The sequence below is a fragment of the Micrasema longulum genome, unplaced genomic scaffold (genome assembly GCF_059751315.1).
Source record: "Micrasema longulum isolate JH-2025_06_02 unplaced genomic scaffold, ASM5975131v1 h1tg002135l, whole genome shotgun sequence".
In the NCBI taxonomy this organism is placed as follows: domain Eukaryota; kingdom Metazoa; phylum Arthropoda; class Insecta; order Trichoptera; family Brachycentridae; genus Micrasema; species Micrasema longulum.
In genome coordinates, this window is record NW_028279300.1 from 97161 (window position 1) to 110812 (window position 13652).

Genomic DNA, 13652 nt, shown 5'->3' on the forward strand with positions numbered 1-13652 from the left:
CACTAATCTATTAGGCCTTTTTAAGTTCTGCCCGTGTTAAGTCATCAATAATAATTAACATTAAAAATATAAAGTAACCTAAAATATTAAAATTGAAGATTATCAACCCAAATATAAGAAATAACATTAAATACTATAAATAAAAAAAAAATGTAAAAAATAAAAATAATTACAGTTGAAACAATGTTAAAAATGACAATCTAAATAAAAGAAATAACATTAAATACTTTAAAAAATAAAAATGTATAAATCATACATATGAGGTTACAAACATAATTGTCATAATAATTCAAATGCAGTCTATAATTATTAAAGCAATAAATAATGAAATAAAAAAATGTTTTATATGATATTAAATAATAAAATTTATCTACAGTATGAAATTTTAAACTTAAATATTGCAGTGTAAAATCACCTTATAAATAAATATTATTTCACATCAACCTTGCTGTGAATCAAACCCGAGACCTCAGATAATGAGGCGGACTAATCTCCACTCGATTTTCTTTTTGCGAGTATGTGCTTCAATGAATTGTTCCAAGAAGTATAAACATTGAAAAATATTTTCAGGCATTGCCTGGTATGTAGGTGAAATAATTCAGTCAGATGAATCTCACCCGCCTCAATAATGGTTTTCAACTCTTTGACTTCACAAAAATTAACATATGGGTGAATTGAAGAGATGTGTATGTTCAAACATAGGCAGAATGGTGAATGTTACACCAGCATGACAGGTCTCAAGCCTTGCATTTGCCTATATTTCCATATTCCCTTCTCGTTCTTGTGTTGCAATCAATTTTGATCCACAGTCAACTAAAAATCTTTTATTTTTTGCCTTGAGGTTTTACTTGCCGTGCGTAAATACTTGAATATTTTATCATGGTTACATTATTTTAAACGACTTTACCACTAAACAATTGTTCTAGAATACACCGCCAATTTAGAAACGCCTATTCTAGCTGTTTTTTTTTTCCATATTGTAAATTTGGAACATAAATTCTAACATCAGTAATGTTATGGAATACGGGCAATTAATTGTTACTTGCTAAAATAAACGGATAATGTGGGTTGACACAATTGATAGCTTATCACAGCACTATACCTAACCATGGCTGCACACAAAATTTACTAGCATTTAAAGTTCATTATCATCAATAGATTATGAACGGATTGCTAATAGCTATTCCTCTACTCCGCTCTACTCTAGTACTCCATAGTTATTTTATAGTCTACAGCTCCAATAGAATATAGAGCCTTTATAAAATATTTCACTAGTGTATGATTTTCTCTGTCACACAGTTCTGTGTGTGAAATAGAACCAGAACCCTGGACGGGTGTTTTCAACTTGATGGCTACTTTCAGGTAAAAATCCTGGAAAAGGAAATCGAGCGGAGATAAGCCCGCCTCGGTGTGGTTAATAAGTTCGCTTCTGTGTGGTGGATAAGTGTAGTTGTTGGCATCTTTGCCTTCCAATATTGAGGTCCTGGGTTCGAAACCTGGCCAGGTGGACTTAAAATATTGAATTTAAAGGTGAAACATAGGACTGATCATGTTACCTTCACGTAAACAATTATTGAAATACGCTGCATATACCGCTAGCAGCCAACACCAACGTGCACAGATAATTAATTTTTTTAATGTTTGAATTTGCACTTGATAATATTTGAATTAGTAAAGATCTTTAATATGCACCTGTGGACTCATAATTCAATAGAAAAATATTTTTAATAATTTTTTAGAAATTATAACTATTCATGTATGTACATAAAAAAATCCCTTTACACACCTAATGGTGCATTGGTTCATCAATCGCAGTGTATTTTGATCATTTTTGTTACATGAAAGTAAAATGATCAGTCTTACGCTTCAGATACCAGTCCAGGGAATATGAAATAATATTCTAGTGTAAAAACACCTTTTTAAATACATATTTCATGTCAACCATGTCGAGAATCGAACCCGAGACCTCTTGCACGGAGGTAAATGCACTGACCACTACACGAGTCTGACATAGATATATTTAAAACTTTTGTAAACACTTATCAACAAAAGTAGTGAAACAGAATATTCATAACGTCCCAAACAAACAATGCCAACTTAGCCTTTTAACCTTGGAAATGACGTAATTTATCATTATAGGAAATTTTCACTATTATCGTGTTTTTATTTTCAATATTGCTGTAGAAAACAGATGTGATGTAATTCTGAAATGAATCATAAATATATAACATTGAAAATTCCCCATTAATTTTACTTGTACTTTGATCAGAAATGATGAATAATATGTTTGATGTTTTTCACAGTGATTTGATGACTTATTTTGGTACATGTCCTTTGCAGTATTAAAAAATAGATATGTACATATTTATTTATCATATATATGGCCCAAGGCAATTACAACAATTATATGAAGAAACATATACGAGGGCGGATTGATAATGAAGCTAGATTTAAAAAAAAAAAGTTTTTTTCCTACTTAGGCAGCTTTATTTTCAATCCGCCCTCGTAGAATGGGAAATTTAAAATATACAAATTCTTGAAAATAAGGTGACGAGGATTATAGTCAAAAGAAATATGTATTCTAATGTAGAAAGGATGCACAAAGAAATTGGCTTGCTCACAGTAAAGTAACAAATAAAATATAATGTAGCAATTTTTGTGTATAAAATAATTAAGGGGATAATAAAATTAAAAACTTAACCAAATTTAACCAACAATGTCATACATATGAAGTTAGGGATAAAAAAGATAAGATTACCGATGTGGAGAAAAACAGAGTCTCAAAACTCATTGTACAAGGGATTGAAGATTTACATTGAGTTACCTGAAGAAATAGAAAGCATCGAAATATTTAAAATTAATTAGAAAATATATATTCTTGAGAAATTTTGATAAAAAATTGTAATGCTATTAAAAGTTTATACTAATTCTTAAGATGTTATGAACTAACTTAATAAAGCATAAATAAATATGTACAAGAAACTAAACATAAATAACATAAAACTATGTGGCAAAGACAAGAAAGGGCAATAAAATAATGGTATACAACATATTCATAAACACAATCAACATATAAGACTTCGAGCTGAACCATGCCAATCCATCTTCATCCCACACTGTTTTAGCGGCGATGAGATCTACAAAAAGCCGGAAGATCTATCCCAAAGAGTTCCAAGTTGTGTGATAAATTGACTAATTTACACATTATGGACATTGGGGCATAAAAACTAAAGTTGCTCTTAGAAGATTTAATAAATAGCAGAGTTTGACTTCTGGTGACTTGGTTAGGAACATGAAAAGAAATTGATTGCAACAGAAACGGGACATCACTTATAGCATTAAGTATTTTGAAAATGCATATAAGGTCCATCTCATTTCTACGTTTCTCCAATGAAGACCGGTTAAGAGATTGCTCCATTTCAAAACATTAATAATTACCCCTTTGCAATCTGAGCAACCATGCCACCTTTCTTAGAAAACGGTGTTGAACAGACTCGATGTGGTCAATATGAGTCCTATGGAGACCAAATTGGAGAAGCGTATTCTAGATGAGGCTGATAAATACATCAATGCAATTTCTAAATGTTTAAGTAGCGTGGATACATAATACACGTATATATTTTCTATGACTGATATTATGAAATATGTATTTATTTCTTTAATAAATCTAACTGAAAGTATCTTAGTATATCAATTAGATAATGCAGAATAACTTGAAAGCAAATATTGTTTCATTGAACTGTATTTCTTTTGTGTCATAAATATGTTATAAGTGAATGACCTAATGTGATAGTGTATGTTGTGTGTAGAATAAGATTTCAACTGTTATTATTATTGCAACCTCCCACAAGTAAAATGTGACAGTACAATACTTAATCTTATTTTGATTTGTATTGTTTTACTGGACACATTATATGTATAAGAAACTAAGCAAATTTTCTTATCTTTGTTGATACGCTTTCTCGGTATTTTATTTCAAGCTGACCAGATTATTTCTACTAATGATATTCTATAAATATTGATAGCTATTAGAATAGTTTTTGTGAGGGGGATTTAAACAACAACAAACCATCGCGCAGTTTTCTTGTAAGGGTAGGCGGAGAGGATAGAATGCCATATTAAATAAAATAAATAAAATAAAATAAAAAATACATAAAATGAATAATAATTTTGTCTTTGCATACAGATCTCGCTTCCTCTACATTCATACATCTTCTCATGCATGGCGCGCCGATTATTCTGACTTTTGACAAGTCCATCTTCAAGTATTTGTTGGATTTGGTCATGTCATGTCATGTCTTTCTCGGTCTTCCTCTATTTCTGTAAATTAAGCATAAAATTTTACTATACACACAGTCAAACTTGGTTGTTAGGAGGAAGACGGGACCGATTGAATTTGCTCGTTATAAGCATTACTCGTTATACAAGAGAAATATTTTTGAGATCCAATCGCCATTCCATCTTGTCACTATTGAAAATTATAATAAATGCTTACAAACCTACCACTTTCTAAATTTTAAATTCAGATAAATAAACTTTCTAATTTTTTTACAATGTTGACAATGTGATAAGGACAGAGAAAACTTGTTACACACTTCAACATATTTCGCACCACGTTCTATTTTACAAATAATTGCCACTTTTTTGCAAATTGAAACATTTCGGCTTGTTAGTAGTCATGTTTACAATTTAAGGGTTGGGTTTTAACTTATCTGATCTGTGCTGCGACAGACTACCTAAAAACGGGTTGTACAGTCAGATTAAATATGTACTATGTCCTAGAAGCCCAGCGTTCATCCTTGTTTTGAGAATGGAGTTGCGGTTACGTGTCCGCAATGCATTTAGTATAAAAGACTACACAAATCTAAATGTTTAAATACCTTACAAAAGGAGGATACAAAAATGTGTTTTTAATGGTCAACTCAAATCTCCTGATTTTGTAGTTACCTAGTTGTAATAATTACCGCGCGATATCATACAACTATGGCGAATACATACAATAAGCAGTTTTCCTGGCTGCGGAGTAGCGCAGGACCGAGATGCTTTCGCTGTAGTGATCGCCAACGTCGGGGAATCTGACAAGGCACCTCAAGAAAAAAAATCATACAGCTGATTTTACATTGTTTTCTTTTGAAATTGTTATTTTATTGAATACTCATAATTTTAAAACATATTTGGTTTTATAATTTTACCCAAGTCTGGATTCACAATTTTTTATTAACCAGTATCAGTGAGTATTTAATACAGGACTTGCTGGCTAGCAATCAATTTCTATATTTCGTTTATTCAATATTGTTGCATAGAGTTTTTTGCAGCAGGTTGTTGAAGACTTTAGAATCAATGAACATATTATGGCATCAGAAACCTTTAATCCATTTTTCTATATGTCTTTCTCAAATAAGGCAACTTTTTGATAAATTCTTAACCAAAAGATCATTGTAATTTAATTGAGTATTCTAGAGCTTAGAAAATTTGTATTACAAATATTTGATTAGAGTCCAAGTTAAATTATTATAAAATAAAAACTTTGTTAAATTATTATGAAAATAAAACTTTGTTATTAGTGTTACACTTTTTTTTTTCAAGAACACTACTACAGTTTCGGGAGAGCACTCCTCCCATCGACGTGTGATATAAAGATTTTTATTAGATTTTTGTAAAATAATAAAAATTGTGTAACACTAATAACAATGTTTTATTTTCATAATAATTTTTAATGAAGTGTACGAAGTTAATGCCGATTCAATTAACAAAAACTTTTTATGTTATACATCATTTACTAATTTTAATAAATATATTAGATTAATTGAACACAACTTTAGTTTCAATCAATAAAAAATGGTCTCTATGTTAATTAATCTATATTGTTATGTCAGTAAATAAAATGGTTTAGCTTACAAAACGATATAATAATCCAAACATACGTACATAAAATGTTATCATACGAATAGCCGCTAATTACATTGTAATTTACATAATTTGATCAAGTAATTGTTTAATGATTGTCCTTACTCATTCTCGGTTAATTCATCAATATTGGCAAATATTTATTTTTAGAAAAGTGTGCTTATTTTTAACAAAAAAGATAAAATATAAGCTTAATGTAATTCATTTATTCTGGTTTGTAAAATGTATTATAGTTTTTACGACCATAAAGATACAATACAATATTTTAATGGGTACAGATCCTCACCTCATCAGGTGTAGTGCCGGTTATAATAATATCCACTCTCAGAACTACCAAACGGTTCTCTTTAATCACTGCATTTAAGAAGTTATGAGACGGATCATGACTAATGATTTACATTAAGAGACCTCCTTGTGGGCGCTGAAGGCCGGCCTTCAGAGGGGCGCTAGAAGGCCCAGAAAAAAATGGGGGGCGTTGAGGCAGTCTATGGGGGTGATGGCTGATTAAAACTTCTTATCCCTACCTTATTTTTGTCGGCCAAATCTGTTGAAAGTCTCCTTTAAATGTAATTTTGAACTTAGAAATAGGATATGGCATGCTTAAAAACAATATTTTTAATAGTGGTTTTTAAGCTGCGCAATAGATGGTATGTTTAAAAAAATTGAGGGGGAAAATTCTCTCAAAGTGGGCGTTGGGCGAAATAAATTTGAGAACTTATGGACTAGATCATAATTAGCTGCATCAACATATCAAATTGAATTGCATAAAAATTATATTATATAAATTTTTTAAAAATAAAAGAATTTGAGATGAATAAGTCACTCAGATACCAACATAATATTAAAATTCCACACAAGTCATGGTCAAAATAGCTTTGTCAAAGGTGTAAAAAAATATAGTAATCTTTTCAATGAACTAAAAATTTTTTTAAATAAAAATAATAATTTAAATTAAATTTAAAGGAATTTTTTGAACATGTGTAAAAACTACTTTAATTAGTATGATGATATTATTATTTTATGATTTTTCTTTACATATCCTAGGTTTTTTTTCTTCTCATGTACTCTTATTTTAAATTATAGAAACTCTTATAAATAAATAACTACAACAGTGTAAGTCACTCTCGAAGCACAAGAGTTAGTCTCTTTTTTTGGAGAGTTAAAGTGATAACATTTACTAGATGTGTAAAAGTAGATATGTATAGAATTTTAAAAAAACATGTACCTTTTATAAAATTTATTAATAAAATAATAAAAAATAATAATCCCCTTTGAAATTTATAGTATTATTCCGCATCATGTTTGTGCTAATTTCGCCTTATCTCGGGCTTACTTATTTTATCTGATGTTTGCTTCAAATGGATATGATCATCCAAGAAAACATACTTATGTGTTTGATGTGATAGTGTTGTAAATATTTTTGTTCAGTTTGTGACCTTTCATTGAATAATTAACCTAAGAAATTCCCGTGTCAACAAGTAATCATTACCACTTTTTTTCTTTGTAACAAGCAGACATCTTTATTTGTACATTTAGTTTCAAATATTAAGAGGATATGCGACCGCAGAGCGGTTTGATGAATATGCATCTGAATATAGTTTTTCTGTAACTCGTATAAAAAGCATAATTTTATTTAATATGTAATTTAGAGCATGTTTGAAAAAAAAGTTAAAGGTTTCCCTTGGCCCGGGATACCCCAGTGAAGGAACATTATTTTTAATAAGAAAAAAACACAAAAATTATAAAAGAACTAATATTATTTTTCAGATAAACCACCTGAATGACAGCCACCAGCAGCTCATGGTGCACTGGGTTGGGGAGGGCTCCAGTGTTATCATCTGCCTAGCCCGGGATCCCAACCAGCCCAGTTCGGGGCCTGGCATCCCATCATCACTCTACATCTCCTACAACTATGGAGACACCTTCGAGAACAAGACAGAGAGCTTCAAACTTGGCGATGGACCCAACGATGACTATGCCCAGCTCGATAAGTTCTATAATCATCCTCGCATCACGTCTTTCGTAAGTTTCCAATTATATTTTATATTATTCTTCTAAAATGCGAGAATTGTAGGTCCATCTGGTGTTGCTGTTTTACACAAATGGTTTATTTTTTGTATGATTTCTTCTAGTATTAGCTTACACTTGCTGATTCGGGGCGTATTTGCCAGTGTGTATAATAATATTCATGTTTGTACACTGGCAGCTTTAACCTTCTTAGGACACATATTTATGTTGTGTTGATTTACGTCTTGCAAACAAACAGAGAATTGAACGCCACATCACTCTATATTTGCATGCAGATCTCGCTTCCTCTACATTCATGCATCTTCTCATGCACGTGCACATATTTTTCCGACTTTTAACATGTCCATCTTCAAGTCCTTGTTGGATTTGGTCATGCCATATCTTTCTCGGTCTTCCTCTATTTCTGCATTCATCGACATTCGCATTGTAAATATTAGCCAGTGGCGTTTTATTACTGTAAAGTTTTAATAGATTCAGTTTCTCTACTGACATTTCTTTGTTAAACTGCGTTTTGATTATAATAATGAAAATAACATGCATGTTTAATTTTTCCACATCATTTATAATTTTTACTAATGACTGGGTTTCGTTGTGACTGAAATCTTTAGTCTAGTTCAAACAGTTCCCTATGCATCAGTGGGTGTGGATAGGGAAATTATGGCCATTAATTACATACTATTTCATTGCATTAAGAATATTTCATTTGAAACACATAGTGAAAAAATACCCATAAAACGCAATACAAATTTTAGTATATTTTAATAATTGTTTTTTCCACATTTTATTTAAGTGTGTTTTAAAACAAATAGCCTCATTTACATTTTTATTACTATTTAAAATATAACATTTTAGTGTGATATAAAAAAGTATAATTAATGTGAAAGTGGCTCTGCATAAATCATCCAAAAAAATAGTAGATTTGAATTTTTTTTGTTTATGAATTTTCAGTTCAAAAAACCTTTTACAAATTTAAGTAAAATTCATTGTAATTTCTGTACTCGTATAATTGGTTCCACAGTTTGTAAGAATATGATCTATCTAGAGTTGTTCTGCATCTGTGCATTCTACTCATACCCTTTCCTATTAAAACTAATCCTATTTCTAGTGTTTAGTCCTTGTCATGTTCAACAGTGTTTCAGCCACACTTGTGACCCAACCGAGTAATCATCCAATAAAGATGATTACACTTATCCACTGACCACTATATTGTTGACATCGTAGAATTTAATAACCAATCCTTGTGTTGTATTGTAATATGATTACCAAGATTATGCAATGTAAAACAAGGATATTCTTAATCTAAATGTATTTTCACAATTTAAAAAAAACATAGTTTTAAATGACACATTACAAATTAAAATTTTCAAATAAAAACACAATGTAGGTACACATACAAGAGTTTTAAAAATTGTTACATTATCTATGGTTATCAGCGAATTTAATCTCTTGTCCCAATATCTCTATTCTTTATATTTTTGTCTGCTATCTCACAAAGTGATAAATTTAAAAGGTCATCCTACTATAATCTAGAACTTGAATTACATATGAAAATAAAACAACTGTTTTTAAGTTAGCCTATATTTTTGACCAGCGAATGTGGTTAATTTTAACCGACATCATCAGAGGTTAAATATTTTTTTACTTTGTATCTACAAATTAAGTAGTTGAAAGCTGTTATTTTATATAATTGAATTAATTTTAATACAAATGATGAAAGAAATGTAGAAAGAAAAATTTTATAATCAATTTTAGATGATCAGTAAAATTTCACAAAAGCATTTGCCAAATAAAATAATTATTATTCTATATTGCAATCAAAAGATTAATTGCAATTAAAATACTTGTTTAGTGTAGAATTTAAATGTTGCATATGAAAGTACCGTTTCCACGAGGACAATACAATAGATAGAACAATATTAGTTTGTCTTGTTGACAGGACGCTGGGACGTTCACATGTCAGCGCTGCGAAAACGAGTACATAACGACGTTTGTTACAAGCGAGTTTGCGAAAAATATTATTTATTTATTTGACAAATTAAACAGTAAAAATGTATTTTTTCTGCCACGGGAGCGACATACATATGTCGAGCGGTTTACATGAAGACAATGTGGCCGAGCGCGGTGGTGGGGGTAATCATTGTCCTGCGGAGATTGCCTGCCGTCTATTTCTGTGACATGTTTCGGAACAATGTCCTGTCCTACAAATTACTGTTTACATGTGAACAATAGGTCGGATCCTGGAACAGAACAATATTGTATTGTCCACGTGTAAACACTACTTAACTGAAGGAAAAAAAATGTTTTTGTAAATTTAATCAAATATGAAAAAACACCCTTAATAAAATCTAAAACACAAAACAATCTGTGGGAGGCAGACATGGAATGATGATAAAATGTAGCATGTTTAGATCTTATTAGATAATTTTTTACATCAAACATTTTTTTTTTATCAGATAACTTAATGCTTTTTTTATTTGATTTGATCCACACTAAATTTACATAGAGAAATGAATGTCTCCTATGTAACAAGCCTTTTATATCAAAATACTTTTTCATTATCACTTAAAACAAACACATCAGCATTAAAATCACCTAATTATATACTTAACTTAGTATATTATTTCAGTTTTATGTACATATTATTACTTGTAACTATATTATTACCATACCTTTATGTAAATATTTTTCTGTCCGAAAATCAGTTGGTTGTAACTCCTGGAAGTAACCAAAATTTGTATTTTGTTAGAGATCTTAAACTGACAGTAATTTCATTATTCTTTTTCGTTTGAAAGTCTTATAATTTGCTGACTCGAGTTAACGTTTACAACTTTATGTTTCCATTTGGTATACATATTGTATTTTGTTTGACATAATATCTAAACATTTATTGAAATTTTAAATTTCAAATCGCTTTAAATGAAAAGTAATAAAATGGGTTGCAACAAATTTTATCTACATATATTATATGTTGCTGACAGATTGTGGTTAATTTACGACATATATGTGTTATAAACATTTGTTTTACACATTTTTAACAATATTTTAGAATTTCAATGGTTTTTCTCCAATGTAAAAACAAAAAGTAAATTAAAATGAATAATTTATTACTCTAATATTTTCTGAAGAAATAAAATAAGTTTTGAAAAGGCTGTATATAATTGGATATTTTCATGTTTCAATAATATTTTGATTTTTAAATAAGCAAATAATTACAATGGTAAAGGTATTAATATTTTTTTAGTGCGACGTCAGATTAATTAAAAAGGTTTGAAATATGCATATTTAGAATTACCCGATAACGAGACGTTATGCGCCCCGTGAAAAAAACGGCTCATATGACATTTTAGCGCCAAACTTGTACGCAATGTTTATTAGAAACCCAGTCGGCGGTCGTAACGCGTGATGTCAAAATGATGAGATGCCAACTGAGAAACGTTTTGTATGTGCTCATTTTTAAACCAGAAAATTATAAATAAAAACTCATTTTAAATATATTGATAGTTATATAATTAGAATCGTAAAAATCCACTCTAAATACTCATTACATTTTTGACATTATTCTCGAAAGGGTCTCTGAGATGGTTTGATCATGTAGAAAAAATGGTAAAACAGGTGTATATGGCGAGAACGAACGGTAACATGGGACAAGGACCACCAAGGAAAATGTGACATGATCAGAAAAACCAAAACTTTTAATCTGGTCATGTCAAAAGCAGGCAGAACCGAAGGGCATGTATGACAAGACGTCTGAATGTGAAAAAAGCAAGAAATGTATTCCAGGATAGACGTGTGTGGTGGTCCATTCTCTCTGTCTGTCCCTACAGGGAAATAGCGTGATGGTAGTAGCTATTTCCGATTTGTGAAAAAACCCAAATAACAAAATTCTAATTTAGCCTTAAATTGCTGTTAATATTTTGTCAAACCAAACAAAATTCAACATTATTTTCCTATCCCCACTTGGTGTGCATAAAGCATTACATTATTAAGCCAAAGCAGCATATCTCAGTCATATGTCACATGAAGGCAAGATAATCAGTTTTACACTTCAAGTGCCAGTCCAGAGACAATGAAATACTGCAGTGTAAATCCACCTATCAAACCATTTAGTTTTATTTACATACAATATTACTTTTTTTTAACATTAAAAAAAATATATATATTACTGGACTCACCCCAAGCCAATTTATATGGCTTGTCGGTGAAAATCCTTTACATGAAAACATATGATCATACTACATAATTGTATAATAATAATTACTACTAACTTAACTATAAGGAGCGAAAAAAAATATATGTATAAATATATATATATATTTATTTGACACAATATCGCAATTATAAGATAAAAAATAAATACAAAACCGGAATACCAAAATTTAAAACAGAAGTGTGTACAGATGTAATTAATAGGCATAAAGCCTTTTTTTAAAAAAAACATTATTTCTTTATATATCTATATCTATTTCAATACCACCAATATTTTAAATCGAGACCTCCGCTAACCACTTCACTAAGAGGCGGACTAATCTCCACCCGATTTCTATTTTCAGGATTTTTACCCGATAGTAACAATGAGAAAGTTCATTTAAAAAATATATATATTTATACTTTTACAATTTTGTATATTTTTTTTTACATAGAATAATGTTCCCTCACTGGGGTGATTCACATGCCTTAAATGAGTTATTTAACATAGTTAACATAATAAGAAAATAAAAATGTAATTAATCTAATTAACCTAATTATCATTGTAAACATAATAAGCAAAATAAACTTAAATAATCATAAAAAACATAATAAATTCATAAAGACTTGTCGACAAAATTTCATAATCAGGAAACAATTTTTACCTATTTGGCTTGATCCACTCATCGATCCGTATGCAACCCACGTCCACTATCCATTTCTTAATAGCAATTTTATATTGTGAGTACTCACTAATTGTGCATAAAAAATGTTTTCTTACTCGCGGTAAAAATTAGAGCTTCTGAACCATGTCACAAGTTCTTAAAAATCAACCAATGATAGTGTTGTGATGGATTTCCGGTTTCCGGGAAGCCAACTAACCAATCATCAGAACTCACCGACTAGAACTTGTGATGTTACAGGCGGAGTAATTTCAAATTTACAAAACTTTCAAAAATCATATCGCCGATAATAGTTTACTAGTCTATTAACAATAAAAATATTTTTTTTAAACACTGAACTTCCTCATTGAGTTAAAAACACTCTTCCAGGATTCTAGTTCTATTTCACACAGCGAAATGTATTCTTTATGCTCCTGGACAAGGAAAGACATTACATAACTATAAAAATAATGTAAAAATCACCTTTGTGCTTAGTGTGACAGTGTAGATATATATATTTGAATAATTCTTATGATGTGTCACATAGTAAGTGAATTTTAAAAATAAAAGGAATTTGTGTGAGCAATAACCACAAACATTAACCACAAAATTTAAAAACACATGCATATTTTATAATTCAGTGATTACTGTGACTAATTGGTCAAACTTTGTTATGAAACTTGTTGACTCATGTATGTTTTGGACAGTCAACGAATTTGAACTGTAAATATCGATCATGCAGTTCATTAGTCAGACAAGTTTAGAATTTTAATTAAGTAAGATGAAGAGTTTTTAAAGATATTTAAATTAAGCATGCAGTTTTATGCAAAATTTTCCTCTCAGTCATTTCACCAATCGGACAATTGCAAA

The 13652-nt window shown here is 30.1% G+C and overlaps 1 protein-coding gene across 1 annotated transcript in view; it reads left to right on the forward strand.

The window, feature by feature from the left end:
• Nucleotides 1–13652, forward strand: part of LOC148272964 (sortilin-related receptor-like) — a 51874-nt gene that overhangs the window by 2827 nt on the left and 35395 nt on the right. The window contains 1 exon segment of the mRNA XM_088239331.1: nt 7675–7929. Coding sequence (XP_088095457.1) covers nt 7675–7929 — 255 coding nt within the window.